At 52.8% G+C, this 27,967-nt stretch overlaps 1 protein-coding gene across 2 annotated transcripts in view; it reads right to left on the bottom strand.

Moving 5' to 3' along the window:
• The window catches only part of LOC111154368 (WD repeat domain 60), a 67,744-nt gene that overhangs the window by 7,264 nt on the left and 32,513 nt on the right, over window positions 1–27,967 (bottom strand). Inside the window, exons 8-23 of one of the 2 annotated variants that reach the window (XM_022513917.1) lie at window positions 27,337–27,402; window positions 23,033–23,110; window positions 22,031–22,247; window positions 20,852–20,954; window positions 18,668–18,797; window positions 16,849–16,960; window positions 16,040–16,128; window positions 14,679–14,808; window positions 12,208–12,380; window positions 11,161–11,323; window positions 7,444–7,557; window positions 7,288–7,349; window positions 6,763–6,814; window positions 3,802–3,862; window positions 705–804; window positions 387–518 (exon numbers count right to left, since the gene is read on the bottom strand). In XM_022513917.1, coding sequence (XP_022369625.1) covers window positions 387–518; window positions 705–804; window positions 3,802–3,862; window positions 6,763–6,814; window positions 7,288–7,349; window positions 7,444–7,557; window positions 11,161–11,323; window positions 12,208–12,380; window positions 14,679–14,808; window positions 16,040–16,128; window positions 16,849–16,960; window positions 18,668–18,797; window positions 20,852–20,954; window positions 22,031–22,247; window positions 23,033–23,110; window positions 27,337–27,402 — 1,782 coding nt within the window. The remainder of the gene's footprint in view (window positions 1–386; window positions 519–704; window positions 805–3,801; window positions 3,863–6,762; window positions 6,815–7,287; window positions 7,350–7,443; window positions 7,558–11,160; window positions 11,324–12,207; window positions 12,381–14,678; window positions 14,809–16,039; window positions 16,129–16,848; window positions 16,961–18,667; window positions 18,798–20,851; window positions 20,955–22,030; window positions 22,248–23,032; window positions 23,111–27,336; window positions 27,403–27,967) is intronic. The other variant, XM_022513918.1, reaches the window with a different exon arrangement.

Genomic DNA, 27,967 nt, shown 5'->3' with positions numbered 1-27,967 from the left:
CAGAGGGTGTGACCCAATGAGGACAGTCAATGGCTATGTGTACACTTGATGTCCTAAATATACAGACACACGCCTGCCCAGAAGCATGGACATCCACACACAGACTGGGAGAGAGAGGATGGAGCCATGGAAGGAAGAGTGGGATATGACAGGCAGGTTCCTGTAACTTTCCTATAAGCCCAAAGTATGTGAAGATAAAGACTTTCAGATCCATTCCACGGCGGCGTGGGATGCTCCACACTGGCTGCGCACGGGACCCTCCCTCCAGGCCGCCCGCTGGCACCGAAGTGGGCTGGTAAGTGCTCCACTTTAAAGAAATCCCCAAGATCACTGCTGGTGTTTTGCTGCCCAAACAGAAATGGTGCTTTAACAACCAACTTCCTTACCAAGAATACTGGTTCTCCAAATGGTGAAAAATCAATCACATTCACTTTGACTGGTCTCATACCAGGTTGCTGGGGTTTGTACAATTTGGGAGATACTTTCAAATCTTGTCTGGTGCCATGACTTATAAGACCCTGGTAATAAGAAGACCAATGGTGATAAAAAGGATCAGGCATCAGGTTGGATTAAGCAGTTATTCTTGAAACAACTACACAGCATCATTAAAAAAAATAATAATAAGTTAATCTTTAATGAAGATATTTGCCAAGGAACCAGGAAAGGAGAATGAATTACAGAATTAGATTTAAACTCCTACTTACCACGTCTGTGCCAACAATGAAGTGACTAGGGTCTGAAGGCAGAAACTTCACATTCAGGGTTTGCATGGCCCCCCAGAATTCAAAGCGCGTATGGGAAAGGCTGGAAAGAAACAGTGAAGATGAGTGGATGAGCTGTTTGACGCCATCGGGCTTACAGTACGTCACACACCCACCCCTTGCCGGAGTCCCTGGACAACAGAGCTCTTCGCTGCTCTTTGCCCATTTCTTCTCCTGTTCCCTAAGCTCTGGGCAGGCCTCCAGCTCTGGTCTCCTGTTCACTAACTCTTTCTTCGGCTACGTCTAATCTATCTAACCATCCACAAACTGTAAATTTGAAAGATTATAGTTTCTTTCTCGAAATGTCTTTTAGACTGTCCCATTATCCCAAGTTCTTGTTGTGCTGAACCCATTCATTGTGCCGTGGTAGATGCTGCTTCAGGCTTGGAGTCTTTATCATTTTTCTTTCTGAACTGCTTCCCCTAAGAGTGCTGGGAGCCCATCTCGTGGGAGCACCCCTGCCTCTGTTGGAGTGCTGGCAATACTGACTCCATCTGGGTGTCCTCTCTTGGAGCGACGTGTTCTGGGCCCCTTGGGGAGTAATATACACACCTAAAAAAGGACCACTGAGGCCAGGATTGGGGAGGCTTGCTCTGGCCGTCCACCAATTTGTTAAAGACAATGTAGGGGGGCGCCTGGGTGGCTCAGTGGGTTAAAGCCTCTGCCTTCGGCTCAGATCATGGTCTCAGGGTACTGGGATCGAGCCCCGCATCGGGCTCTCTGCTCATCGGGGAGCCTGCTTCCTCCTCTCTCTGCCTGACTCTCTGCCTACTTGTGATCTCTGTCTGTCAAATAAATAAAATCTTTGGAAAAAAAAAAAAAAAAAACAGACAACGTAGGGTCTCCGCTTCCTGAGACCCAGACGGCGCCATGAGATCTACCTAGGGGTTAGCTTGCGGGGAGGGGCCCACAAACCCTCAGACCACACCACGAGGCCTCTCTGCACACCCCTCACTCTATAAAATCTGTGCACTGCGGTGTGAACCCTCAGGGACGAGCTGCGCAACTCTGGTGATCGCCTGCTCAGCCCTCCCCGTCCGCAGGTTACCCTGAACGAAGCACAGGGCTGACTGGACGGAATCGCCCGCTTGGCTTCCCAGCCTCACACGCCTTCGCCGCGGAAGGACCGGCCTCCTCCAGCCTTGAGCGCCGCCTAGCGGGCAACTGTCCTGGGGCCCGCTGGTGGGCCGCCTCCTCAGCTTGGGGGTCCCCTGGGATTCCAAGTCTCCTGCCACCGTGTCTCTCCTGGGTCGGGGTGGGGCTTCCTGAGTCTCTTCCTCACTGAAGCGGCCGTGAACTCAGGAACCCCGCACGGCGCTCTCACTTCGAGCCCTCAGCGTCCCGCAAGCCTGATGCCGTGTGGGTCGCATGGCCTGAGCCCTGCACAGCCACACGGACCGCCGAGCCTCCACACGACGGAGGCCTGCGTGCTAACTGCAAGCTCCGCTCCTGGTGGGCGCCGTCCTCGTCTTTGCTGGGAAAACTGTTTAGTTTATGGTTAGTTTTTCTGTTATACAGCGTATGTCACAAGTACAGGAAAGGGCCCATGGCTGCTCCTTCTGCCAGAAGCTGGGAATCTGGCCTCTCTCCCTCATACCCACACTCGGGACCGCAAATGTCCCCGGTCAGCTGACGACTCCCCAGTCGGAGATCCCTGCCATGGAGCTGGCGGCCTCCTGGTCATGGCCACACGCAGCACGGCCCGGCCCCCTCCCACCGGGCTCCCGGTCCTCACCTTATGTGCGGGACAGCTGGCTGCAGAGCCGGACACCCGGGGCAGGGCAGCTCCCCGAGCTCCACCCCCTGAGGCCAACCCCTCCATAAGCAAGACGGCCACCGCGCTTCACACCCCAGCCCTCTGTCCACCCTGCAACAGCTCCTGTCTCCCTTCCTCCGTCCAGTCTCACAGTGTTGCCAAGTCGACCCTCCTAAACCACAAATGAGACTTGCCACCCCTGCCTTAAAATCCTGTCCCGGCTCCGTCCCTCCTGCAAGAGGGCCGTCTGCACCCTCCAGCACAGCAAACACTCGCGCCTGGCCAGCGACTCGCGCCCACCTCTCTCAACATCAAACCTGCAGGCAGTACCCTAGGTGGGTCGGGGGCTCGTGCCCCTCCCTCTGACTGAGCACAACCCTCGTCCACCTCCCATCTCAGCTGTCACCCCCAACCCACGGGAAATCCAGGGAGGGCCAGGGGTCACCTGAGGCTGGTGGTACCATGTAGCAGCTGACTTTTTTAAACAGAAGAGAGTCCCTCTAGTAATTATATTTAAACCAACTAAAGCTGATTTACAATCTCAAAACAGGTACAAATTCATTACTATCACCCAGAGGCACTCTAAGAGAATCACGCTACTATAAGGAACTTTTCAAGGGCAAATCGCATGCTGATAGCCCCCACTACAATAAGACCCAGAAAAGATATTTCAGGAACAAGTTTACGTGGCGTATATAAATCCCACAGACAATACTTGTGTATTTAATAAAGTCTTCATGTCACATTAAGTCATAGGAGTAAAAGTGGAAATTGAAGCTTCTAAGTAACACTTTCATATCAAAGTTTCTGAACCTGAAACCCACTTAACTTCAGTTATATTAAAACTGGTGGAAGTACAGTCAAAAAAATTTTTTAAAGATTTTATTCACCCATTTAACAGAGATCACAAGTAGGTGGAGAGAGAGGAAGGGAAGCAGGCTCCCGCTGAGCAGAAAGCCTGACGCGGGGCTTGATCCCAGGACCCTGGGATCATGACCTGAGCTGAAGGCAGAGGCTTTAACCCACTGAGCCACCCAGGCACCCCAAAACAGTCAAGTTTTTGTAGTGCCGATGTATAAGATAGAAATTATCGAGAAAGAGATGTTCGCTGTACACCTGGTAACTGCATTTATACAGTGACTCATTAATACTAAACTAACTCTGCAAAACGCAGCGTGAGAAGTTGGATTTTCCCTGCACACCTGACCACGCACGTTCCGTATGCGCGACTCCCTGACGCTGGGAAAGGAGGGAAGGTTCTGACTCAGAGGGGCACCGACTTACCCGTCGCTCAGCCGAACCACAGCACTGTGCACCAGCTTTACCCTCCCTCCAGGGATCAAACCTGAAAACAGGGCAATCATAAATAAACGCACCTCTTAATACGAGTTAAACCAAAATCCAATTACAGTTGCCCGAAATCATTTTTCATTGCCCAAAGAACTGTGTTACGAAATGACACCAAAACATGGGCCCATAGTGTTCCCTCCTCAATCCAGGCAAGGGTCCCGCAAACTGCCTTATGAGAAAAGGACTGTGGAACCAGTCAAGAAGCCTTTACGTTTTTTTTTTAGATTTGATAAAATAAAAAAATGGTGGTACACTAAGCAAAACAAAAACAAAAAAAAAAGAGACCTTAAGTTTCCAAGAGGAATACTTTGCCGTAAATGCCCACCGGTGGTCTCGCGCGCATCAGAAACCCCAGGACCTCCCTCCTCACAAACGCGGAGGCACGCCCGGCGGCCACTCGCTCGCTGGCCGCAGAGCGCACAGGCGCCCCCACTCCTCAGCACTCGTACCCCCTTCCCTGGACCGACAGCTGTTCCCTCCCTGGACTCCCAAAGCATTTATGGCCACAACCCTGACCCCTCAGCCATTCACTGGCTTTGCCTCCTGTCTGTCCCCAATATCCTCCCTCTTTTTTTGTAATTACTGCAAAGGAGGGAATTAAACATGTATCTATACTGAAACCCAAATTCTGGGCAAGGTACTGCCTAGAGCCTCGGGAGTGTGTCAAGCGTAGCCACGTAGACAAAGTCGACTTGCAACAGGAAGGGTGACTGTAACTATGTGACGGGCTCTGTCACAGTTACTGACGGGACCATGTTCGCTGTTGCCGTCACACACGTGAAACTGCCCTCCATTCTCCCCACGCACCGTCCTCCTGCCGGCGGTCTCCGCCTAACTGTTACGACCTCCCCTGGGAAGTCTTCCTGCCCCAGGTGCTCAGCCTTTAATAAGCGCTCCTGACACAGCGGTCACAGCCACGATGGCCACGGCTGGTGTGCCGGCCTCCCCCAAGACAACACCCCGGGGAGCACAGCCAGCGTGCCGTCACCGCGCTCCCCTGGCAGTGGAAAGAGGGACAGCTTGTTGAGAGAGTCCTTTGCCGACGGCGAGTGGCCCGCTGTAGCGGTGACCTGCGTGAGCGCTCGCGTCAGACACACACGCCTCGGACCCTCCCCCGGGCACTTGGAGGCCAGAGCCCCTCCAGCACGGACTACCGGTAGGAACGTCGTCCCTTCTTTTCCCAGAAGCAAAGTTGAAACAGGGCCAGAGCTTGGGTACGGGGTTCTATAGATAAAAGGAGTTTCTAGATAACGACCTCTAACGATGGGACACACCCTGCCCGACCCTGACCCCCGGGCGATAACATGCAACGGGACTTCACCTCCACAGGCGGACTGTGAGCCGCTGTGCACAGAGACTGAGCCCTCGCCCCAATCCAAAATTCCTAAAATATGCCCTGGTCACGCTTCAGGTGAGCGACACAGGCAGCCTCAGGGTGCGCTCCAAGGCTGCAACCCCCGTGGGTCCGGGGCCCCAGCCAGGGTGAGGGCAGGTCAGCCCTGGCCCGACTCTGAGTCCGTCCCCACCATCAGGCCACGCAAGGAGGAGGGGGTGAGCCCCTCGCAGACATAGTCCTGCTCCAACGTCCGGGAGTCTCCGAGCCCCCCAGAGGCTCAACACAGACTCAGCATGACGACTTGGCAGGAAGCAGAGAGGATGCTGCAGGAAAACAGTGAGAAAACGGCTATTCTGCCTCAAAAATGTCTCTGAGTGAAATCCCTGAATGATTCAGTCTCGTTTTCGTTGCAGTTCGAGTGCACACCGCCTCGGACGCGGGGCACCGAGCACCCCAGCTCTCGCGCTCTCACTTCCACACGGCGGGCACGCGCTCCTCGCTGGCGGGGGCAGGGCCGATCCCCAGAAGCTGAGCCACTGACCGAACGACGTTAGGACAGTCAGGGAGCGCCAGACCCGAGGGACAGATGCACGACCCTGTTCCCAAGCCTCGGGGGGCCAGAGCACTGGATGGCGCAGTGGCAGCGGCGGCGGCCGGGTGCCCGAGCTGACTCACGGCTGACACAGAGCAGGGAGGGGACCCTGGTCCCTCACCCAGGAGCCCCTCAGCCACCACGGTCACCCAGTTCTCTGGCCTGTTGGCAGGTGCCACTTGCTACCAGAAACCAGGCCGCACTCCGGACGCCACAAGCTCTGAGCAAGCCCCCGGGACCCGGTTTCTGACCGGTTCACCCCCACTCCGACAAGGGCTGACCCAGCAGCATGCGGCGGGGAGGCCGGGCCGTGGGGACCAGCCTGAGCCGGCCTGAGCCAGGACGGAGCTCAGCACCGACCCTTCACAGCTTCCCCCTCGTTATCACACTAAACTCACACCCGGGCTGGGGACTTACCACGCAAACTGGACAAGCTGCCTAGGAAGGAGCACGAAGAACCAGGACCGCCCAGTGTGCGCCCAGAACACCCCTGCCCCGCCATCGAGGCGGCCCCTTCGCCCCCCGTCTGCTTAACGTCTCGCCGACCCCTCCCGGGGAGCCAGCCGAGCCCCTTCGTGGCGCCTCCCCCCGCCGGAACTTGAGCCCCAGCGACCTCTCGCCGGTCGCTACTGCCTGGGGAGCCCCGGGCCGCTCGGCGATGGTGAGGGGGACCCACCGGGGGAGACAGACTCCTGAGTGTGCGGGGGGAGCACAGAGAATGACGCACGGAAGCGGGACGGGCCACCCTTCCCGAGGTGGAGACACCGCCCGCCAGAAGGTCATCAGCGACTCGCTGGCGGCACCTGCCCCGTGGCCGGTTACGGCTCCGCACCGGTCGGACCGCGGCCTCCAGATCGCCGGTGTCGTCTGCCACAGCCACTTGCTTCAGAGTGGTTGTCGGTATCTTTAATCTCTATTCACTCCAGAGGGCACTGACCAAATTTAATCTTTTTTACTGAATAGTTACCTAAGTCACTTACTGAGCCTGCAATGTCTGCCTTCGGTAATTCAACCACCACCTAAAAACAGAATATTGAAATGAGCGTTAATGCGTGTCAGGGCCGTACCAGGCCACGATCTACGCAAAGCGCGTTCTCATTAGGCCAGCACTGTACACTCGGTACTAAACCCATAACCGCTCCAGAAAAAAGAGCGATCGCTAACTTCAAAGCCAGCATTTCAAGTGTTAGGAATCCCTCTCCTTGACCTCTTCTCAAACCCCTTCATTCCGACTGGCCAGTGGCCAGAGCCTCAGTGCGACCTCCAAGCGCACCCCCGACGGCACCCCCAGCCCCACCCCTCACTCCCCCAGCAAGGCCTGCAGCAGCCTCCGGGTCAGCCCAGTCTCGCCCTTGCCGCTCCGGTCTTAGCCAAGCACACCCTCGTCTGACCCTTAGCAGCGCCGGGACTACCGCGGACCCGGCATGTCAGAGGGCCCAAGCTCCGAGTCAGCGCTGCCCCGTGTGTGAGCGCCTGGGCGCATCCTACTCACCCACACATTGAGAACCCCACTTTCATCCAGGGAAGCGACGTGGAAGGACAAACCTGACATCTCTAGTGGCAATAGAAACAGGAAAAGGCTTGTGAACAAGGAAACCATGTTGGATAACTTGTTAGAAGGACCTGACTGAGGTAAAAAGCCACATACCTTCTTGAGTAGAAAAGGGGGAAAGCACAAAACTCTGTTTTCTGTAGACAGGTGTGGAGACAGGTTCCACCGCTTGAACGGGACTGCAGTGGTTTACGGAAGTCAGGATGCCGTCTAGGGTTTAAAGCACACAGGACCACATGTGAAGGAATCACAGAAGCGCAACCAATGTCATGTGGGTTCCAGCCTCCCCAAACACCAAAAACCAATATGGGCCTCCAATAAAATGAGGCGTGATCACAGCTTCCAGCATTACCATGACACAGAGACCATGGACCTCAAAACACCTGTAAGGAGAGAGACGAGTTCTCATTCCCCAAGTGTACAAGGCACCACAGGCAGGGGTGAGATGAGGACTCTTCACGCACAAGGGAGTTGAAGGTGGAACAGAAACCAGGCAAAAGCGCCCTCAGAGAGCAAACCCAGCTTCCAGGGCAAGGCCCGGGGGGCCGCTCACAGGGACAGAAAGTGAGGCGCGACAGAAGAGCAGGGCCCCGCGGCGCACGGAGCAGACACCCGCCTGTAAAGAACGACATTTCACAAACTAATAGAATAAAGCTCCTTTGACCTACAATAGCCGTCTACAAGAGGTCCAAGAGCAGGAAAAAAGAAAAACAGACAAACTCCATACAAAACTGCTGTAAGAAGAAAATACAAAATGCAAATCAAAGCATTTGAGAGGACAGTCCTCCTGCCCCAAACGAGCACTTAGCAGAAGCCCAGAACTGCCTCACATCATTCAAAAAGCACTTGGAAATGGACTTCAAGCAAGCAACCAAACAAGCCAACATCTGAAATCAGAAACCCAGGACAGACGGGGAGAGCAGGGGCCAAACCCTGGGAAAACCGGTGAAGAGCAGACACGACTCCAGTTCACGGGGCCCGAGGCGCGAGCACTCCGGGCAGCCCACATACTGGGGCAGGGGGAGGAGGGCATACTGGGAGAAGAGCTGAGCACCACAGGGGTGGGGGGAGGGCAAGGATGGGGGAGAGCAGGTGTGTGCATTGCAGGGGGGCTGCGAATGGGTGAGCCAACCTGGGGGGCACACAATGGGGGGCCACACCGGGGGTGGCCTGCAGGGGGATGGCACTGGGGATCCACTGGGGGGGCCTGTAGGGGGATGACACTGGTTGGGGGCTGTGCAGGGACTGGGTCGGAAGCTCCCCAGCTCTCTCACCACTGGGAGCTTAGTGACACCTGACTGGTCCCAGTGGCAACATTCATTTGGCAAAAGAAAATGAAGGAGATGTTTGAATGGAGTCACTTATCCGTATGTGTGGTTCAAAAATTTACTGTTCTAGTGTTTTGAACATGGTCATGAATTCGAATGTTAATTAGTACCTCTGGAGCAGTCAGAAAATGCACATATTTAAAAGCTATCTTTTGGGAGGTGCCTGGGTGACTCAGGTGGTAAAGTGTCTGCCTTCCGCTCAGGTCACGATCTCAGGGTCCTGGGATCGACGCCCACGCCAGGCTCCCTGCCCAGCGGGGAGCCTGCTTCTCCCTCTCCCTCTGTGATCTCTCTCTTTCTCTCTCAAATAAATAAATAAAATCACTTAAAAAAAAAAAAAAGCTATCTTCCGTAATAGCATTAAACCCATAAGTTACCTATAAACTCTTACATTCTCAACAGTAGCAACACTGCCTCCATGGAGGCAAAGGTCGTTTGCTAGGGGAGAAAAAACCTTGTTTATGCATTGTGAAAATTAATAAAGGGAAACCTCACTCCAGTGGAATTGGAGGCTAGCTGGGAGGCCCAGCCCTCAGTGCCGGTCACAAGAAGAACCGTCAGAGACGCCAACATCAGAACCCTCCACAAGAACAAAATCACCTGGGAAAGATGTCCATGCATCCCGTGCAGCTCAGCTGGTGAGAAACCCCATCACCCGGAACCCCTGCTTCCCACCAGGGGACCTTCCTTCCTAACAACCCTCCCGACTTCATCCTCCTCCAAGAAAGAACGTCCTTGTCCTGTGTGTCTCGCACTTGCCTGTAGATCTGCCACAGCGTGCTGGTCTGGTTTGCAACCCTCCTCCATGCCCAAATAAACCCACTTTTGCTGGTAAAGTAACCGGCAGCTTTAAGGCTCACGGTGTAACATGGGTCGCACATACAGCACACAGACACGCACCATACGTGAGGTATCAGACTCTCGTGGAGGGAAACTGGGGACAGAAAGTTCAAAGGGCCACCTGGTTAAGAAATTCTCGAGAAGATGAGCCACAGCCTGGGAGAAAATACTGGCAAAAAACAGATTTGATAAAGGACTGTTATCCAAAATAAAAAAAAAACCTCTTATAACTCAACAAGAAGGCAATAAATCACTTGTAGAAATGAGCTGAAGACCTGAGCAGACACGTCTGGGAAGAAGACACACAGCAGCTAAAGCATGCCCATGGGACACGCGGGCGGAGCCGTCCACTGACCACGGACTCTTGGTTTCGGCTTGGGTCGTGATCCCAGCCGTGAGGTCGAGCCCAGTGTCAGGCTCTGCACTCAGCACCGAGTCTACTTGACGTTCTCTCTCCCTCTCCTTGTGCCCCTCTCCCCACACCTCATGCACGCTCTCTCCCAAATAAATAAATAAATCTTTTGTTAAAAAGCTTCTGAAAAGGTTCTGCACATCCTATGTGATCAGGAAATGCAGACTAAAACCACAGTGAGACACAAGTACACACCTATCGAAGTGGCTAAAAGGCCAGTGGCCCCAAGCACTGGCGAGGGGCAGAGCAGCAGGAGCTCATGTTTGCTGCTGCTGAGACAGGCCCTCCGAAGCAGGCTCTCGTCTCAGCCGCCCACAGCCGCGCTTAACCATATGCTCACCACCTGGCGGGCAGGTAATGACATGGGGACACGGGGCACACGGGGCAGGCACGAGCTGCTGGTGCACGCAGCAGCACAAAGACCCGGAAAGGCAAAATGCTCAGTGAAAGAAGCCGGGCTCCAGGGTCCACACGCTGGAGGAGCCCATTCACTGGACACGAGGGGAAAAGCAAACCGTAGACAGAAAACGGATTAGTGGCTGGTGGCACTAATGAGACACAGGAAACCAGGAGATCCTGGGCAGGGACAGAAGACAGACAGAGCGAAGACGATGGGGTCTGAGCGCTGGCCCTGCCTTGACATCAGTGTGACCAGAGACAAGCTCCTCCTCTCCCCGAGCAGGAGGGAAGGAGCCCAAGACAGGCATCAGACAACCTGTGTCTACACAGCACTGAGGACCCCCGGGACACGGGGGCCCACCAGCAAGGTGGGGGTTGTGGCTGCAGCTGTGGTTGTGTGGGTGTGGCTGCTGCGCTGTGTGCATGGGTGCCGTGACTGTGGTTCCAGAGGCACAGCGGGAAGCTCCTGGCAGGTTCAGGTGTGCAGGGTCCTTTCAGCTCCGGGAGGGGAGGCATTTTCTGTCTACTTCAAGCATCAGTGGGGTTAACTAAGCCACGGAACACACACGTTCCAATATGCCTTGTGCTAACTTAAAACTAGAAGTTATTTCACTGAGGATTTGGAATCCAGAAATTTAACCAAAAAGAGCATTCTCATCATTGTTGGTCGTGAGCTGAGCCCTGCGGGTAGATTTTTGTTTTTGCTGTTCATCAAATGCTTCTTTTGCTCATAGGTCAGACCCTGTCCTCTGTGGTAATCTGAAGGAAGGATGTTCCTCAACACTGTCCTGACTTTTCCAGAGGATACCAGATGGGCAGGTGGGGGTCACTGACCAGTAGAAAATGTTGCTGTCCTGAACGTCCAGAAGCAATCGCCCAGCTTCACATAACGATGTATTCCGGAGTCTTCTCGTAGGTCCCACACGACCACCGAGCCGTGCACGGTCCCAGCAAACAGTAAAAAGGCTTTAAAAGGGCTAAAGCAGCAACATGTGACCTGGAATGACACACAGGAAGCTGGAGACTAAAAACATGAAGCCATGGTCAGGGGAGCGCCAACCCTCCCCACGTCCCACACTGTCCCCGGGGACCGCGGACCCAGAACTAAGCAGGCACAAGTCCGCACCGGCCCCAGGCGAAAAGCAGGGAGGACGAGCTCCCCTCAAGGACTGGCGGTCACAGACATGGCGCCTCACACACACCTGGGCACGCAGAGTGTGCACCACGACCCCTCCGTTCAACCCAAGTCACCGGGCCCAGAATGGCAACGCCATGCTTTGTCATTTTATTGACATCCTGTATTGTGAAACCTGTAAAAGTTACTCAACAACTTCGGTGAACATCGATGACTTTGAGATCAAAGAGCACATGAACAGGAAAATACAAGTACGTATTTTCCCAACACAATCGGAAGCAGACCTGAAAGGACAGCTCTCCCACTGTATCTGTTAATGAGGGGCTGGGTGGCACGCGAGAGAGGGCTCTGCCACCCTTCAGCCCACGAAGAAACTCCTGAAATATCCATGACTCAAATCCTACGAGCCAGAAAGGACACTTCTGGGGTCCAGAGCCATGCTGAGGGTGACCAACATCTTTGTGAAGTCCGTAGCTACGCTGGTACTTACTAATATGCTGGTCATCACAAGCTGTGATGACCCCACATTTCTTCAGTCTGAGATGACCTTTGAACTAAGAATTTCTAGCATCAAAGCAGACACGTGCCTGTGTCCCCTCATACCTGCACACAGCTGAGGACAGCCAGGGAGAGAAAGAAATGACCCCTGAGTCCCTGTGGGCCCGTGCTGCCCTCCACCGGACACCATGCCCCTCCCACGGCCGGGCCTTCCTGTCCGTAAACCTACGACTCTCCCGGGGCCGTACCTTCGACTCGCATATCAGCACCTTCTGGGGCCCCGAAGGCTGCCAGATATCCCACACGCACAGTACGTATCTGCCGTCCAGAGCGGGGGCGAACGGGGCTCCAGGAAGCCCGTGCACAGACACCACCGTCTGGCTCTGCCCCTGAGAGGCACATAAGCACAACACTGTCCGATCTGGGGGTAAAAATGAGAGAAGTGTGTCGGCATGTTGGTGTTTGCCGGAATCCACGTTAAATGAACACACAAGAACATCCAGATAAGGGCGCCTGCGTGGCTCAGGCAGTGGAGTGTCTGCCTTCAGTTCGAGACATGATCCCAGAGTCCTGGGATCGAGTCCCACATCCAGCTCCCGGCCCAGTGGGGAGTTCTCTCTCTCTCAAAGAAATATATTTTTTTAAAGGAATATTCAAATAAAGTTCCCCAGAATGAACAAAGTCCTTCCATAGCTGCCTGGGCCTGAGGTCTGGGTTTCGGCAAGTGGCCACTGCTCTGAGAAAGGCCTGGGTGGCCTCGTGGTTTCCTGATGCTTGGCGGAGGCCCCTCGTCCACCAGCTCTCCCAGGGAACCAAGTTGCCTGGACACGATCTGGAGTCAGGCTGTACAGAGGACCCATTCGTGCCTGGCTGAGCCCCTCAAAGCCTGAGGTTTTCACTCAGTGAGGCCTTCTCCCTCAGGACCCTAGAGCGCCGACCCTGTCACTTCCTGTCCTCGGAACTCACCCCTCTGGCACATGGCACATTCACCCCTCCAGTCACCTGGAGGCCAGGGTTCCGGCCCCCTGACCCGAAGAGACAGCAGCCAGCGTCGGCCGCATCATTCAGTGGGCCGTGTCTCAACAGCGAGGACGGCGCCGCACAGATCCGTGAGAGGCACGGGCTGGGGTGTACTGAGACCAAGTCCAAGGCTCACAGGTGAGACCCACTTCTCTGTCAGATAACCTACCACCTAATCTCTTTTTCCTTCCGTTACCTCAAAATTCATGTCACTGAAGGGGCACCGGGGTGGCTCTCCCGGCTGAGCAGCCGACTTGGTTTTGGCTCAGGTGGTGATCTCGGGGCCTTGAGCTGGTGCCCCACGCTGGGCTCTGCACCAGGCGTGGAGCCTGCTTCAGGTTCTCTCTCTTCCTCTGCCCTCCCCAGCCACCCCGCGCGTTCTTTCTCTCTCTCTCTTTCTCAAAAAATACGTTCATGTTACGAAACACAAAACTAACAAGAGAAACCTGCACACCGTTCACGGGGGGAAGCCGTGCCCACCACACCCAGGGCCCCGTCCTACGAGAACATACGTGCGTCCCGTGTCCCTCACAAGGGATCCTAGATGCGTGTGTCTAGCCCAAGCTCCCTCAGCTTTCGTGAACCACTGTCACTCGTCCTGACCCGGACAAAAGCACATCTTCAACTCCCATGCCTTGGGGTGCGGTGGGTGTAGGAGTGTGACGTGTGTTCTGAGCACTACAGAGACAATGGTCAACTATTTTTCTGACAGGGTAACTCTTACCTTTTTAAAAATGAAAAATTCTCACAGAACGTGAGCTTTTTTAAACTAATAACGCCGTTTTTGTACCCGGTTAATGCACAGGAACACATGAAAGTCTAAGTCTCTAGACAGCAGGGAGGCCAGAAGACACGCCTTGAGCGAGCGGCACCAACACCTGCTCCCCATGGGCCTGGGACGCCGGGCGAGCAGGCCACTGGGCACCCGGTGGGTCGTGGTAGCTGCAGAAGCTGGTCTTGCCGGCATCGCACTGTGCCTTTCCCAGCGCAACCCCAATACTGCCCGACCGCGCTCTCCCTGCCGGCTCTCTCGGCTCCAGGTAAAGCCCTGAAGACATCTGCTCTCTCCCGACAGGCCATCTGTGCCTTCCGTGTGCAGCACGAGACACGAGTTACTGAAGAGACTCACACGCTCCTGTGCCCTCCTTCGAGCACGGACCAGGACCAGGCTGCGGCCACGACCTCGGTAACCGGGACGAGGCGGAGGTGACCAGCTCCAGAAACGGCAGCTTGAGCACGTGAACGCACGGGGCTACGGGCAGTCTCAACGGTCACACGCGCACACGGCCGCTGGGCCTGCGGCGCTCAGGGACCGCTCGGAGACCGCCGAGATCTGGGGACGGGGGCCCGTGGGAAGCACAGAGCAGCCGCGTACACCACAGTCAGGGACACCCCCTCACGCGGCTCCCAGGGCTGCCCTGTAAGGGGCCCAGGGAAACCACATAAGGGACTGGAAGAAACGGGATCTAACCCAAACCCACAGACCCTCAGCTTCCACTCCCTGAGATCACAGCGTGCCCGTCCGTCGCGTCGGGCGCGTGTTCACTTGACTCTAACACGGCTTCCTTTTTACAAGGAAACCGACCTTGCCCTTCAGAGGGCCGCGGAGGCCGGGTCGGGAAGCCCCGCGACAGGGACACGGGAGGCAACAGTAAAGAGTGCTCTGTCCGCACCAACACACCCGCAGAGCAGCCCTTACTCTGAAGGAATGGCAGGCTGGCGTTCAGCTGTGAGGACCTGTCACTGACGGGCAGGGTGCCGTCCTGCGTCCCAGGGCTCCAGCCGGGCTCGGGTCCCACACGGTCCTCTTCAAGCAGAACCGCAATCACCTTTCAAAGACAGTGAGCGGTCCTTCGTAAGCAAACATACGCACTTTTGTAAGAACAAAACAGAAGGCACAAGTCATTACCTGTGCATCTATTGCATTTCCAAAAACAACTGCTTACATTCCAGACATCATAGAAATGAACAGAACAAAATTACGTTGTTCTTTATGCACAATAACAGAAACTAAAAGGTAAAGTGACATTAACATAAACTCCACAGGAGAGTCCTTATTTAAATGCTTTTGCTAAAAATAACAGGAGAAGGAAAACAGTGGACCACCCCAGTCTTCTCGACTAAAGAGGGGGCACAAACGTGGCATGGACACACTACCACTGTCTTTCTCATGGGGCCACGGCAAGGAGAGAATGAGCCGTACGTCACTGGCATGGTTCTAACAGGGTCATGTTTAGGGTCAGGAGTACACACGGCAGAACCAGGAGAAACGGGAGGCTGGGCTGCAGAAGATGAAGGAGAGCTGGCAGGTCAAGGTCAGCCCAGACCCAACCTGGCCCGCTCTGGCCTCGTTCATTCCTACTCCACCCCAACCTCCTCCTCCTCACCCTGTACCCAAGGGCTCTCTCCTTGTAGATCCCCATTAACGGACCCTAAAAGAAAGGCCGATTAAATTTAAAATTACGTGAAAGTGTCATCTATCTCAGGATGCACAGACCCTCTCCCTAACTCAACATGGGGAGGAAGGGACCACCGTGTGTCCAGAACACGACGGAGAAACAGGCTGGCTCCAAGCCCCCCGTCAGGGTCCGTGCTCAACACGCGTGTCACTCCCACAAAGACACAGGAGGCAACGGAGGGCATGTGAGCGACTTGGCTCTTGATCGATTTAAGGAGTATCGCTACTGTTGAGCCTTCAGAGAGATTCACGCGGAAACACAGAGGGGCTGAGTGTCTGTTCAGAAATAGCTGGGGGTGGGAGTGGGGGAGCGAGGGGCATGGATGAGACCATCGGCCGTGAGTTGACAACCAGCAGTGTGCATGGGGTTCAACAGGCCGTTCCCATCATCTTTGGAGGTATTTTGTAAATTTCACAATCAGTTAAAAGTCATGAATTTACTAGTTTTGAACACCTTAGTGAACGGCTACTTTCACAACTGAGCAAGTCTGGCTTTCCGTCTCTACTTATGGTAAAGGTAAGCAATCGGTATGACAGTACGCAATCCCCGTACACACCCGCCTTGTGGTGACACACGTCCCACGGGCCGGACGAGCGCGTACCTGGCAGGCCGCCCGGAGGAAGCTGGACAGCCGGGGTGTGTCGACCTTCGGTGCGGTGGCCACGTCACGGAGCTCTCCGCTCCCACTCCCTAAGGAGAGCAGGCTGCACTGAACCAATGAAGTTGACCCTAAACTTCACGTTTTACACACCTTAGGGTTCAAAGACTTGTTACAAACTTTTCCCTGGAAGGAAAAGTCAGAGAATTTTACATTGTTCTCTAGATCCACCACGATTTTTTCAAAAACAGCTGCACCTTGTTTTACAGAAAGTCTGTACACAGAACCCTACTTACATGCTTTAGGGAAATAGTTAAAGGTATCAATTTATTCACTTTGTGTCAGAGTTGGGTATCTTCTTTTCTTAGTGGGGGCTTCCCTGAGGAAAGGGAGCAATAGGGCCCCCACCACCCAGGCTAAGTCTCGTGACTAACAATCCACTAGGAAGGCGACCGGCACGGAGGCACTCCCTGGGCCTTCCCTCCGCATCGACACAGCGTGTCTGGAAACAACCGCCTCGAGAAGTTCTCTATTAGTGAGAACAGGCCCATCGGAAAGTACCTGTGTGAATGTGGCCTCCCTCTGCTTAAGAACCAACCCTGGTCAAGGCCCACTGGGCCCCTAACTCAGTGCTCATGTCGCTGAGTCCCAAAAGCTAGTCTGCTCTTGGGAAGAACAGAGTGTCTCCCTAGTCACACACTAACAACCACACCTGGAAAACAGCACAAGAAAGGACAGGAAAGGTCACAAACACCACACCGGAAACGACATCGCGACACCGTAGGCGGCACTCAAGAGCAAAGACCTCTCACCACCTGACACAGTGGCGCCCTCGGCAGGGTGCTGGGTCCACACCCCTCGGGTCTCTATCTCCTCAGTCTGGACGTCTCTGTCCACAGCATCCTCGTTGTACTGGACGTAGGCCTTGAAAACAAGAGAGACGCTGGAACTAGCGCTCGGTGTCACCTTCAGAGCACCTTCCCACCCCCAAAAAAGGAAAAAACAGAAGTTTTAAAGTTAATAATGAGTCTTCCTGTTTTTGTCAAAGGTGTTGGTGGAAATAACAATCCTGCAGAGACCGCTGGGTCTTACATGTTGATACATACAGGCCTAATTTTTTAAGGTGTTTTCAAATAATCACATTCAACTGTTAAGTCAAAATTGGACAGAAGTGGAAGGAGCTCCCCGAGCCGGAGTCCCCAGTCCCAGAATGAGAGCGACGGAGTCAGCAGCTCAGGGGAGGACAGGGATGGAAGCAGCTACACATCAAAAGCCTGAGGCTCAGCACCCCGACCTCGAGGCTTCCAAGACCTTGGGGCTGAGGACCCAGAGCGCCCGCCTCCACCTCTGCCGCAGGGCAAGCCCTGGGCTCCACAGGGCGCACCTGCATCGAGGGTACGACCCGACCCGACCTGAGGAGAAAGGCCCCCAGGAGGTTCCAGCACAACCTCGTGGGGGCAAAAATTCCCCACCCAACCTGCGCGAGGAGGTTCCCATAGGACGGAAGCACCTCCGTGAGACACAGCTCCTGCCAGCCCAGAGACCCAAGAGCATCCAACCCCGAAACCACCTGCCCCCCCCACACTTTCAGAGAGCACGTCCGCTTTACACACAGCTCGCTGCTCTCCTTCTGGCCGTCTGTTCAAACACGGCCCCAAGGAAGCGTTCTCATGGGGAGCCCAAAACCTCCGTTCACACAACACAGACACTCCCTCATTCCTGACAAAACAATTTAGCTTTGGTTTGACAATACTGCTGCCCAGCTCACCAACTGCCTGTCTTCTCAGAACATTCTCTGGTTTTGCAAAACCAAACACAACTTGTTTTATTTTGCAAAGGCACGTGCTTCAGTAAAGATAAATGTGTCACCAACAGCTTTGAGGTGAGCAGGTCATCTGCTCAAGGACGAAGGGAGTCAGCCTCGAAGCCGAGACTAAGGTGGCAGCTCGCCGAGGATCGCCCTGTGACCTTCTCCCTGTGGAAAGAGCCGTACAGATGGAGCAAACCCAAGTGCTTGCCGACCGCTGACAGCATCAGGGACAGAAAAAGAATATAAGAGACGATGCCCGACTTTACACCCTTGCTGGGAAGCTGGACAGTCACAGAACCAACACCCAGAGGACAGAGCGCGTGGTGCGGATATGGCAAGTCTGGAAGAAGAAAAATAATTCAGCGTAAGCCACAAGGGAGGGCTTCACCTGAAGCACGGACGTGCACACTGGGGACCCGACAGGTGAAGGAGAGGAGGAAAGCAAGGTAACAGAGAGAGGCAGGCAGGGACGGCAGGTGGGGCACTCTGAGACCTGGGGGAGAAGGCAGGGCACGGGCGAGGGATCCAAACACAACACTCTGCTTGACTTTCAACAAAACATCTGCAAGTCTGGGAGCATACCCCATTCCACACGGGCCATCCGTCCCCGCCCGGGAGCCCATGGAGCCCGGGGGAGCGTCTGCCCAATCTCCCCAGGTTCGTGAGCACCACACAGTGGAGGCGCTCCCTCTCCTCAGGTCTGTACCCTTCCCTCACCATTCCCAAGCCCTCATGCTCCGGAACGGGACACGGCACAGTACGAGAGTCCTTTACGGCACTGCACTTGCGTTCTGCCACTTAGTTAAGACATCTTTGCTCACCTGCTTGGTATTTTTTTTCCCGAAGTTTCTGATATACATGTCATATTCATTCACCGGAGGCAGATCCAAGAGAGAGAAAGTGAACGAAAAATCCAAGTCAAGGAGCCGAAGCAGCCTTGTACTACGCATCCTTGAAAACAAACGGAAGCAAGAGAAAGTCAAATTAATGATACACAAAGGGAATTACGGGGGGAGCAGAAGGAAGCTTATGATCAGATCAGGTAATTGCCAAGGACCGAATTTTCCTGTGTGTGTGAGTCTGAGGTACTCCACAGTTGTTAATAACAAGTCATGCACCAGCAATGCAAACAGAGAATGAACCAAATTTTTGGTTCTAATTCCGTGCGCCAGACGTGAACACAAAATAAAGCTGGAATATGTGCTTGCCTAGAACTTCCATGGAAAGCAACGACTTCACTTCACGAACTGATGCCCTGATCAGAAGGGTTACGTCCTGTGAGGTCACCCGGGCTGTGGTCAGGTACACGCCGTCCTTTAGGCCACCCTTCCGAGATGCCCAGACAGGAGGTGGCCAAGCAGCACATGACACAGCCCATTGCCCCTCCTGCCCGATGAGGCCGCCAGGGTGCTTCTTGTTTGTGGTTTCCCCTGGCCTCACACACTGTCCTTCTCCACTCACCTGAGCTGGTCTCTCTTTCCTTCCGGGCCCCCTCCTGTGGCCTGCCCAGGACCAAGCCCTGAATTCACAGTTCATCACCCGCACTGGATACAAGCTCTGCCTGGCCAGAGCGTTTGCTTTCTCCCATTTACTACGATTTCCACATGGCTGGTGCTCAGACTGCGTGTGGGGAATGGTCTCCACCACCGGACAGCTTGCAAATGAGATCTGCTCCCTCCCTCCTTCCATGCCCATTCTCGGACTTCCCCACTAACGGCCACCTTTCCATAACCTTACGCTTTGGCCACTGTCACACCTTCCCGAATTAGTACCTCCACGGTCCTCCATATTCAGCATCATTTCTGACCCGAAGTAATTCAAGTAATACACGTACACTTACGTACCATAATACGGTAACATCCCAGGGCCTGAAACCGTGGAATGACCTGTGCCCACCAAGGGCCCCCCACCTGTCACAACCAGTACACAGAACTTGCAACTATCATCTTCTTGCTTTGTAGAACGTAATTCCAGCTTACATTTACCTATGCCCACACAGTACACTGCGTGGTTCTGATTATCTCCGAGTTTCTAAAAATTACACTAAACCACATGTAGTTTCCAAGACTTGAATGAGTTTAAAGCAAAAACAAAACCTAGCCATAGTGGCAAAAACTGATTTTACTATTTTGGAGGCCCAAAATATAAGGATAACAAAAATGATATGAAAACTTATTCTTATTAATCATGATTAGTTTATTAAGCAGAGTTTCCTAAGCACCCACTAAAGTCATGTACCGAGCTAGATGGAATGATGGCTTTTAAACACGGTTTCCTAAAAAAACATTTAATTTTTACGTTTACTCCTAAATCATACTTGAGTTTAATATGATAAACCCTTTACTTGAGACTATACACCTTGACTTTCATAAATTTCTAATTTTATAAATTTTTAAATTGTAAGCTTGGACTGCGACATCTGGGAGCCCTGGGTTCAAAGCTCAGCTCCACCATCCAGACGTTGACCCTTAGCCTCACTCTCCTCATCTGTAAAATGGAGCTGCAGGGACCGAGTGACGTGGTTAGCACACAGGAGCACAGTGCTTGGGACAAAGAGGGGAGCTCGCGCCACGTGTTACCAAGCGTTAGTACTCCGGACCCTGACAAACTCCTCAGCCTCCCCGTCTGAGACGGGGACCCGGGAACACTGAGGCCGCCGGCGTGCGGGCACTGGGTGGTGCCAGCTGCACCCCGAGGGGGAGTCTGGCGCCCACACACAGGAGGGCCTGGCTCAGGCAGGTCAGGGAGCGCGTGGCTGTGATCCCCTCAGCCAAGACAGGCCCTGACTCCCAGGGTGACTCTAGGATCTAGACGCTGGACACTGAGCAGAGGGGATAGCAGGCCACACACGGACACTATTAACACAACAGCAGAACACGGAGAAGCGCCGCACAAATTTAAAAATGTACCTAACATCCGCAGTGAAAATGAAAAAGAAAAGCCCCATTTTTTTTAAGCATGTTGAAGTATATTAAAATCCCTTCACAAACTCCCAACACACCTACTTTTGCTTAAGGGCCTGAGTCCGACTCTTCTCACGGTGTGAGGCTGTGGCAAAATCAACGAAAATTCCACAGACAGGGGTTCTGGCAGGGGAACTGTTTGCACCTGCACAAAGAAAGAACGCCGTGCGTGAGACTGAAGCATCTCTCACGCAGGACCGCTCCCTGGCTCCCGAGACGCTGGTTTCGCTAAAGCTCAGAGAACCTTGGACGTGTCAGCACTAGCCAGCTCGGCTCTGCCTCCTCTGCAGCCAGCACAGAGGGGACTAGGGGCGCTTGGCCGGCTTGGTCAGAACAGGAGACTCTGGAGCCCCGGCTCATGAGTTTGAGCCCACATGGACTGTAAAAATTACTTCAATACATAAAACTTTTAAAAAATGAGGATAATAATCATTCTGCCTACGTTCATTTGGATTGTTGTATCGTATTAATTATTAATCATAATTAGTTTATTAATTGCTAATTGTTTTACTAGATAATTTAAAGTAGTATATCACCCAGCAATATTTTTAACATTGTCGTATTTGATCTTTGGTGCTATGTTCAATGCTAGTTTTTTATCAGAATGTCATAGCTTTCCCTTTAAGTAACTTGAAAATATTTACTTCTCCTCTTACAAGTGACTTTATCATAGCACAGTGCCATTTCTAACTTCGTGGAGGAAACCCCCTGGAAAGAAGGGCTCCCTCAGGAGTGCTCGTGAGACACGTCTGGTCGCCCACGTTCCTGACCTTATCTCTTCAAACCGGGCCTCAGCCCTGCGGCCACCACCCACATAGGCTCTCATTGGCTCTGAGCCTCTCTCCAACCTGGTCACTTTCCTGTGTGAAACTCAAAGGCGGTGGCATCCGAAAACAGAGGACGTGCTACAGACGGGCCAACTAACACCACGGGAAAGGTGAACAGGGCCGCACCCAGGACTGGTGGCTCCTGCGTGAGCGCCCGCAGAACAACCTGTGCTCACAGCCGCTCACAGGCTGCAGGCCACCCCAGGGAGGCCACGCGCAGCTCTCCCCCTCAGACAGTCCCTGACGCACAGGACCAGTATCTTCTGAGTGCCCCACATGGCACTCCTGCGGGAGCACAGGACACTCACACGTCTGCCACCTAATTAGAATGATTCTGCCCCCAAGGACCGTGCGGGCATGGGTGCCCGCTGTCCTGAGAGACGGACGTGTGTACCTGTCTTCAAGGCCCTCTCACCCTCCAGCGGACCCTGCTTCTGAGCCAGTCTGCAGGACAATTCGCTGACCCTTTCATTTTCTGCATTAATGGCTTTCTGAACTTCTTGTATCTCCTTTTTTCTGGCCAGAGGAAGCTCTTCGATCTTCTCTCTTGCTCCCAGCTCGTCAGAGCCGTCATCATCTCCGTCACAAACCTCAAAGTCATCTTCATAGTCCTGCGAACAATAATCCCAGCTTTGGAACTTGGAAGGCAACCTGACTTTAAAGAACACACATGGAAAAACGCACCATCTAGAATTAAAATAGACAAAATGCTCATTACAGCTAAGGAAAATTTTTACAGTTAACAGACGTCAGTGCCACTGAGTTATAAATCTGCATAAAGTGCTGCATTTTTCTCTGAAAACGAGCCACACTGTACACATTCATACACACTGACACCTGTTAGTAACGCTGACGCGCTAACGCTCCTGTGCTGAGAACGCGACAGTGTGTGTGTGTGTGGGTGTGGGTGTGGGTGTGTGTCCTCCACACACACAGATGTTTGTTCCAATACGCACACTCACGTCTGGGTGCAGTGCACTTGATATGTGCAATTGTAAAATCATTTAATTACATCGGATTGGTAAGCATTGATAGAAGTATGGCACTTTTACTGGTAACAAGCCTAAATCACACAGATATAGAGTATTAAGGGTAACAAAAAGAGAGAAATAAGGCTATTAAGTTAATAAAGCAGATTTTAGGGCACCTGGGTGGCTCAGTTGGTTAAGCGACTGCCTTTGGCTCAGGTCATGATCCCGGAGTACCGGGATCAAGTCCCTCATCGGGCTCCCAGCTCCACGGGGAGTCTGCTTCTCCCTCTGACCTTCTCCCCTCTCATGCTCTCCCCCACTGTCTCTCTCTCAAATAAATAAATAAAATCTTAAAAAAAAAAAAAGCAAGCAGATTTTAGAACACATTATTTTTAAGCTGCAAAAAATTTTAACTTTATACAAACTTCAAAATCATCCTCAAAACAAGCTGTATATTCATCTCCTCCAGCACTTTCTGAATCAAAGTCTTCCTTTTCCACTTCCTAGAGGTAAAAACAAACACACAAAAAATTCAATCACAAATTTGAATGTTGCAAATACATTGGGAAAATGTTTTCTAAGATATGACGTTGCTGATTTTAAAATGTATTTACAAAACTAACATCACCCAACAACAAATTCTCTAAGAAACACCTTGCTAATAGTAAATATGACCATAAAGAGAAAAACGTTAAAGAACTTATCCTTTATGAGAAACCGCTAAACTCTGATGAGACCAGTAGCACGAGGTACTTAGTGTGGCCCCCTCCTCGCGGAGCAGCAGACAAGCTGCCCAAATCCTCACCCCTCTGAATCAGAGCACACCTGGCCCGGGGATCCCTCACTCCGGGCTCCGAATCGGAGAGCACCTTGCCAGTCGCTTCCTCACTCCGGGCTAGAGAATAAACAGGGGAATCACTAAGTCCCACAGTGGGAGGGGTGCTCTGTCGGGCTCTGGATGTGTAGGGAGACTGCACACATCACCCTAAAGCCATCTTGGTCCAGGTACCCAGAAAACCAAGTAGAAACACATTCTAGGTTTCCCGGATAAGACGGTAGCAGAAATGAAACAGATGTTTGGAAAACTCGTATCTTCCCTCCCAAAGCTGTTTCTCTTCTTATCCACATCTGCTCTTCCATGTCACAGGAGTCCCTCAGGCCCCGACCCTCCCCCGCCATCATCCTCAGCCCAGCACCCCCATCCCTGCCAGGTCCCCCTCCTTCTCAGGAAAGACACGTGATGGCACCACACCCGCTTTCACACCGAGTACTCCTCAGCCCAGCTGGATGGGCCCACACAACAGACGTTCACCAGAAGGGCTCTGGTTCCTGTCCTGGAGGGGGAAACAAGCACATCAGTAAAGGGGCACTTCTGGACATGGGCAGCACGGGCTTGGGGTGCAAAGGGTGAGGGTGACAGAGCCTGGCTTCAGATGTAAGAAAGAAATGACCCCCAATTTTCAGTGGTGAAAACTGGATGGGTGTCAGCACCTCACCCAAAACGGACACAGAGGAGGGAGAGGGAGCCTACGGGGAGGACGGGAAGTGTAGCCAGACCATGGTGAGTGTGGACAGAAGACAGGGACGTGCAGGGGCAGACAGAGCTCGGGCAGCACCCAGGGACACGGTCTGCCAGCGGGGAGCGCATCCATCATCGCTAGAGCCCAGGCCAGCGCTGTGCGGTCAAGTAGGGCCCAAACTGACGCTCGATGCCACAGACATCCAGCTGCTCCGTGTCTGACTTCAAAGACGCACATTCTCGTCACCCACACGACTGAGAGGGTTATTAAGGGCACCTCATCGCCTGGGGGTGCGGAGAGTTATCTTATGCAGAGACTTCATAGGAAAAACTGTCCCCGAAAAGCGGTCCTTTTGGCACACCGTCACACAGGGTCACTGGACATTAGCGTGAACGATGCACACCCCTGTATTGCAGCAGTGGACCTGCTAATCGAAAATCGATGAGAGAAACACACACATGCTGTGCAGGAGCTTCAAGCAAAACTTGTAGCCTTGCACTGCTGAACGCTATTCCCAGGCACCGGAGCCCTGACACACACCCACAGGGACTCCGTGACACACACTCACAGGGACTCTGCACCACTTCCAAGGCGATTCCACCACTCGGCAAACACAGCACCCCGGGGCGTGCCAGGTGCTCTGCCAGGTGCTCTGCCAGGGGACCGCAGGGCCGACACGCCACCTCTCTGCAGAGCTCGAACCCAGCTGACAACCAGGTTCCACCAGCAGCTGCTCAAGCACCCTGCCCTGGGGGCACTGAGAAGAGTGCTCTGGCGCCGTACGGACCAGTCTTGGAAAGAACTACTGTTATCCCTGACCTCCCCGACCTCCCCTTATAAAAAGATGGCGCCAGGACACCTGGGTGCTACAGTCCGTTAACGGCCGCCTTTGGCTCAGGGCATGACCCCAGGCTTCTGGGATCGAGTCCCACACTGGCCTCCTTGCTCAGCGGGGAGCCTGCTTCTCCCTCTGCCTGCCGTTCCCCCTGCTTGTCCTCTCTCTCTCTCCCTCCCTCTCTGATAAATAAATACATGAAATCTTTATAAAAAAAATAAAAAAATTAAGAAGATAGTGCCATTTCCTTGATCTCCCTGGTTTGGCATTTATTTCTGAAAATTATTTGTTACCCTGACTCTGTCTCATTGATAATGAATCACATCTTCTGAGAGGTCTCTAGTTGGTTTCTTCAATTCTCCTCAACCCTCTTGCATTAAAATACAGAGCAATGATGACAAGGCTGGCTCTTTACTTAGCTAGAACCTCTGCCCGGCCTGCTCTTTTCAAAACCTCCCCCGCCCCGCCGAGGAAGGCTGCGGCGTCCACGCACACGCAGTGAGCCATACCTCTCCCAGCCCTGACACCGGGACGCCTTCGACACAACCCGGACTCTCCAACAAGAGCAACAGAAATGCCAGCAGAAGTCTGCTCCTCCAGCATTAGGTAGAAGAATGAAACTCGACCATTACAGCGTACGCAAAGATAAACTTGAAATGGATAAAAGACCTCAACGCGAGACAGGAATCCATCAGAATCCTAGAGGAGAACATAGGCAGTAACCTCTTCAATATCAGCCACAGCAACTTCTTTCAAGATATGTCTCCAAAGGCAAAGGAAACAAAAGCGAAAATGAACTTTTGGGACTTCATCAAGATCAAAAGCTTCTGCACAGCAAAGGAAACAGTCAACAAAACAAAGAGGCAACCCACGGAATGGGAGATGATATTTGCAAATGACAGTACAGACAAAAGGCTGATATCCAGGATCTATAAAGAACTCCTCAAACTCAACACACACAAAACAGATAATCATGTCAAAAAATGGGCAGAAGACATGAACAGACACTTCTCCAATGAAGACATACAAATGGCTGTCAGACACAGGAAAAAATGTTCATCATCACTAGCCATCAGGGAGATTCAAATTAACACCACATGGAGATACCACCTTACACCAGTTAGAATGGCCAAAATTAGCAAGACAGGAAACAACCCGTGTTGGAGGGGATGTGGAGAAAGGGGAACCCTCTTACATTGTTGGTGGGAATGCAAGTTGGTGCAGCCACTTTGGAGAACAGTGTGGAGATTCCTTAAGAAATTAAAAATGGAGCTTCCATATGACCCTGCAATTGCACTACTGGGTATTTACCCCAAAGATACAGATGTGGTGAAAAGAAGGGCTATCTGTACCCCAATGTTCATAGCAGCAATGGCCACAGTCGCCAAACTGTGGAAGGAATCAAGATGCCCTTCAACGGACGAATGGATAAGGAAGATGTGGTCCATATACACTATGGAGTATGATGCCTCCATCAGAAAGGATGAGTACCCAACTTTTGTAGCAACATGGACGGGACTGGAAGAGATTATGCTGAGCAAAATAAGTCAAGCAGAGAGAGTCAATTATCATATGGTTTCACTTATTTGTGGAGCATAACAAATAGCATGGAGGACAAGGGGAGTTAGAGAGGAGAATGGAGTTGAGGGAAATTGGAAGGGGAGGTGAACCATGAGAGACCATGGACTCTGAAAAACAATCTGAGGGTTCTGAAGGGGCAGGGGGTGGGAGATTGGGGGAACCAGATGGTGGGTGTTATGGAAGGCATGTATGGCATGGAGCACTGGGTGTGGTGCATAAACAATGAATTCTGTTACGCAGAAAAGAAAAAAAAAAAACAGAAAAAAAAAAAAGAAATCTGTTCCTCCCCTTCACACCCACATTCTGCTGTCTAAAAGGAGTAATAATTACCCTAATAAAAAGGGACTATGAAAGCAAAGACGCACCATTTGCAACGACACGAGTGGAACTAGAGGGTATTATGCTGAGTGAAACACATCCATCAGAGAAAGACGGTTACATATGATCTGACGGATATGAGGAATTTGAAGACAGGATCATAGAGGAAGGGAGGGAAAAATGAAACAAGAGGAAACCAGAGAGGGAGACAAACCATAAGAGACTCTTAATCTCAGGAAACAAACTGAGAGTTGCTGGAGGGGAGTGGGGTGGGAGGGATGGGGGTACTGGGTGATGGACACTGGGGAGGGTATATGCTATGGTGAGTGCTGTGAATTGTGTAAGACTGATGAACCACAGTACCCCTAAAACAAATAATACATTATATGTTAATTTAAAAAAACAGCAAACAATCATGACTAAAAGCACATCTTTGGATGGGAGGACCAAATACGGAAGGACGGGCACTCCTTACCGCCGTTTCTTCTCTCCCACGCTTCGGGGCCAGCTTCCACACCAAGGCACCCTCTTCGCGGCTGTGCTGGAAGACAGTGCCGAGGTCAGCCAGCACAGAGAGAGTCTCCAGGACAGCCCCAGAGCCCACCCAGGCCCCCATGGAGGCTGCCCCCAGTGGTTGAGGACTGGGGTTCTGGCCCCAAGGTAAAAATACAAGATCACCCAGGGCAAGTAAGCTCTGTGCCTCGGGTTTCTCCCCTGAGAAGTGGGGATAAGAACAGGACAGTGGCTCCCTGCTCACCCACAAGGATGCGTGCCAAGACCCCCAGCGATGCCTACAATGTGGACGGTACTGAATCCTATGCATACCGTGTTTTCTCCTGTACATACCTACGACAGAGTTTAGTTTAAGAGATGAACAGTGAAAACTAATAAAGTAGAACAATTATAACAACACACCATGATAAAAGTTCTGTGACTCTGTCTCCCTCTCAGTGTATCTTACTGTCCTGCACCTGCCCTTCTCGTGAGGACGTGAGATGACGAAATGCCCTGTGAAGAGATGAAGGGAGGGCAGTGGCGCGGATGGATGACGCAGTGCAGGGAGCCTGACACGTCGGGGGAGGGCCATCTGCCCCAGACCACTGTTG

The sequence above is a fragment of the Enhydra lutris genome, unplaced genomic scaffold (assembly GCF_002288905.1).
Source record: "Enhydra lutris kenyoni isolate GAN:26980312 unplaced genomic scaffold, ASM228890v2 scaffoldscaffold37, whole genome shotgun sequence".
NCBI classification, from domain to species: domain Eukaryota; kingdom Metazoa; phylum Chordata; class Mammalia; order Carnivora; family Mustelidae; genus Enhydra; species Enhydra lutris.
Note: the sequence above shows the minus strand (reverse complement) of the source record. Positions and strands in the feature narration are given on the sequence as shown.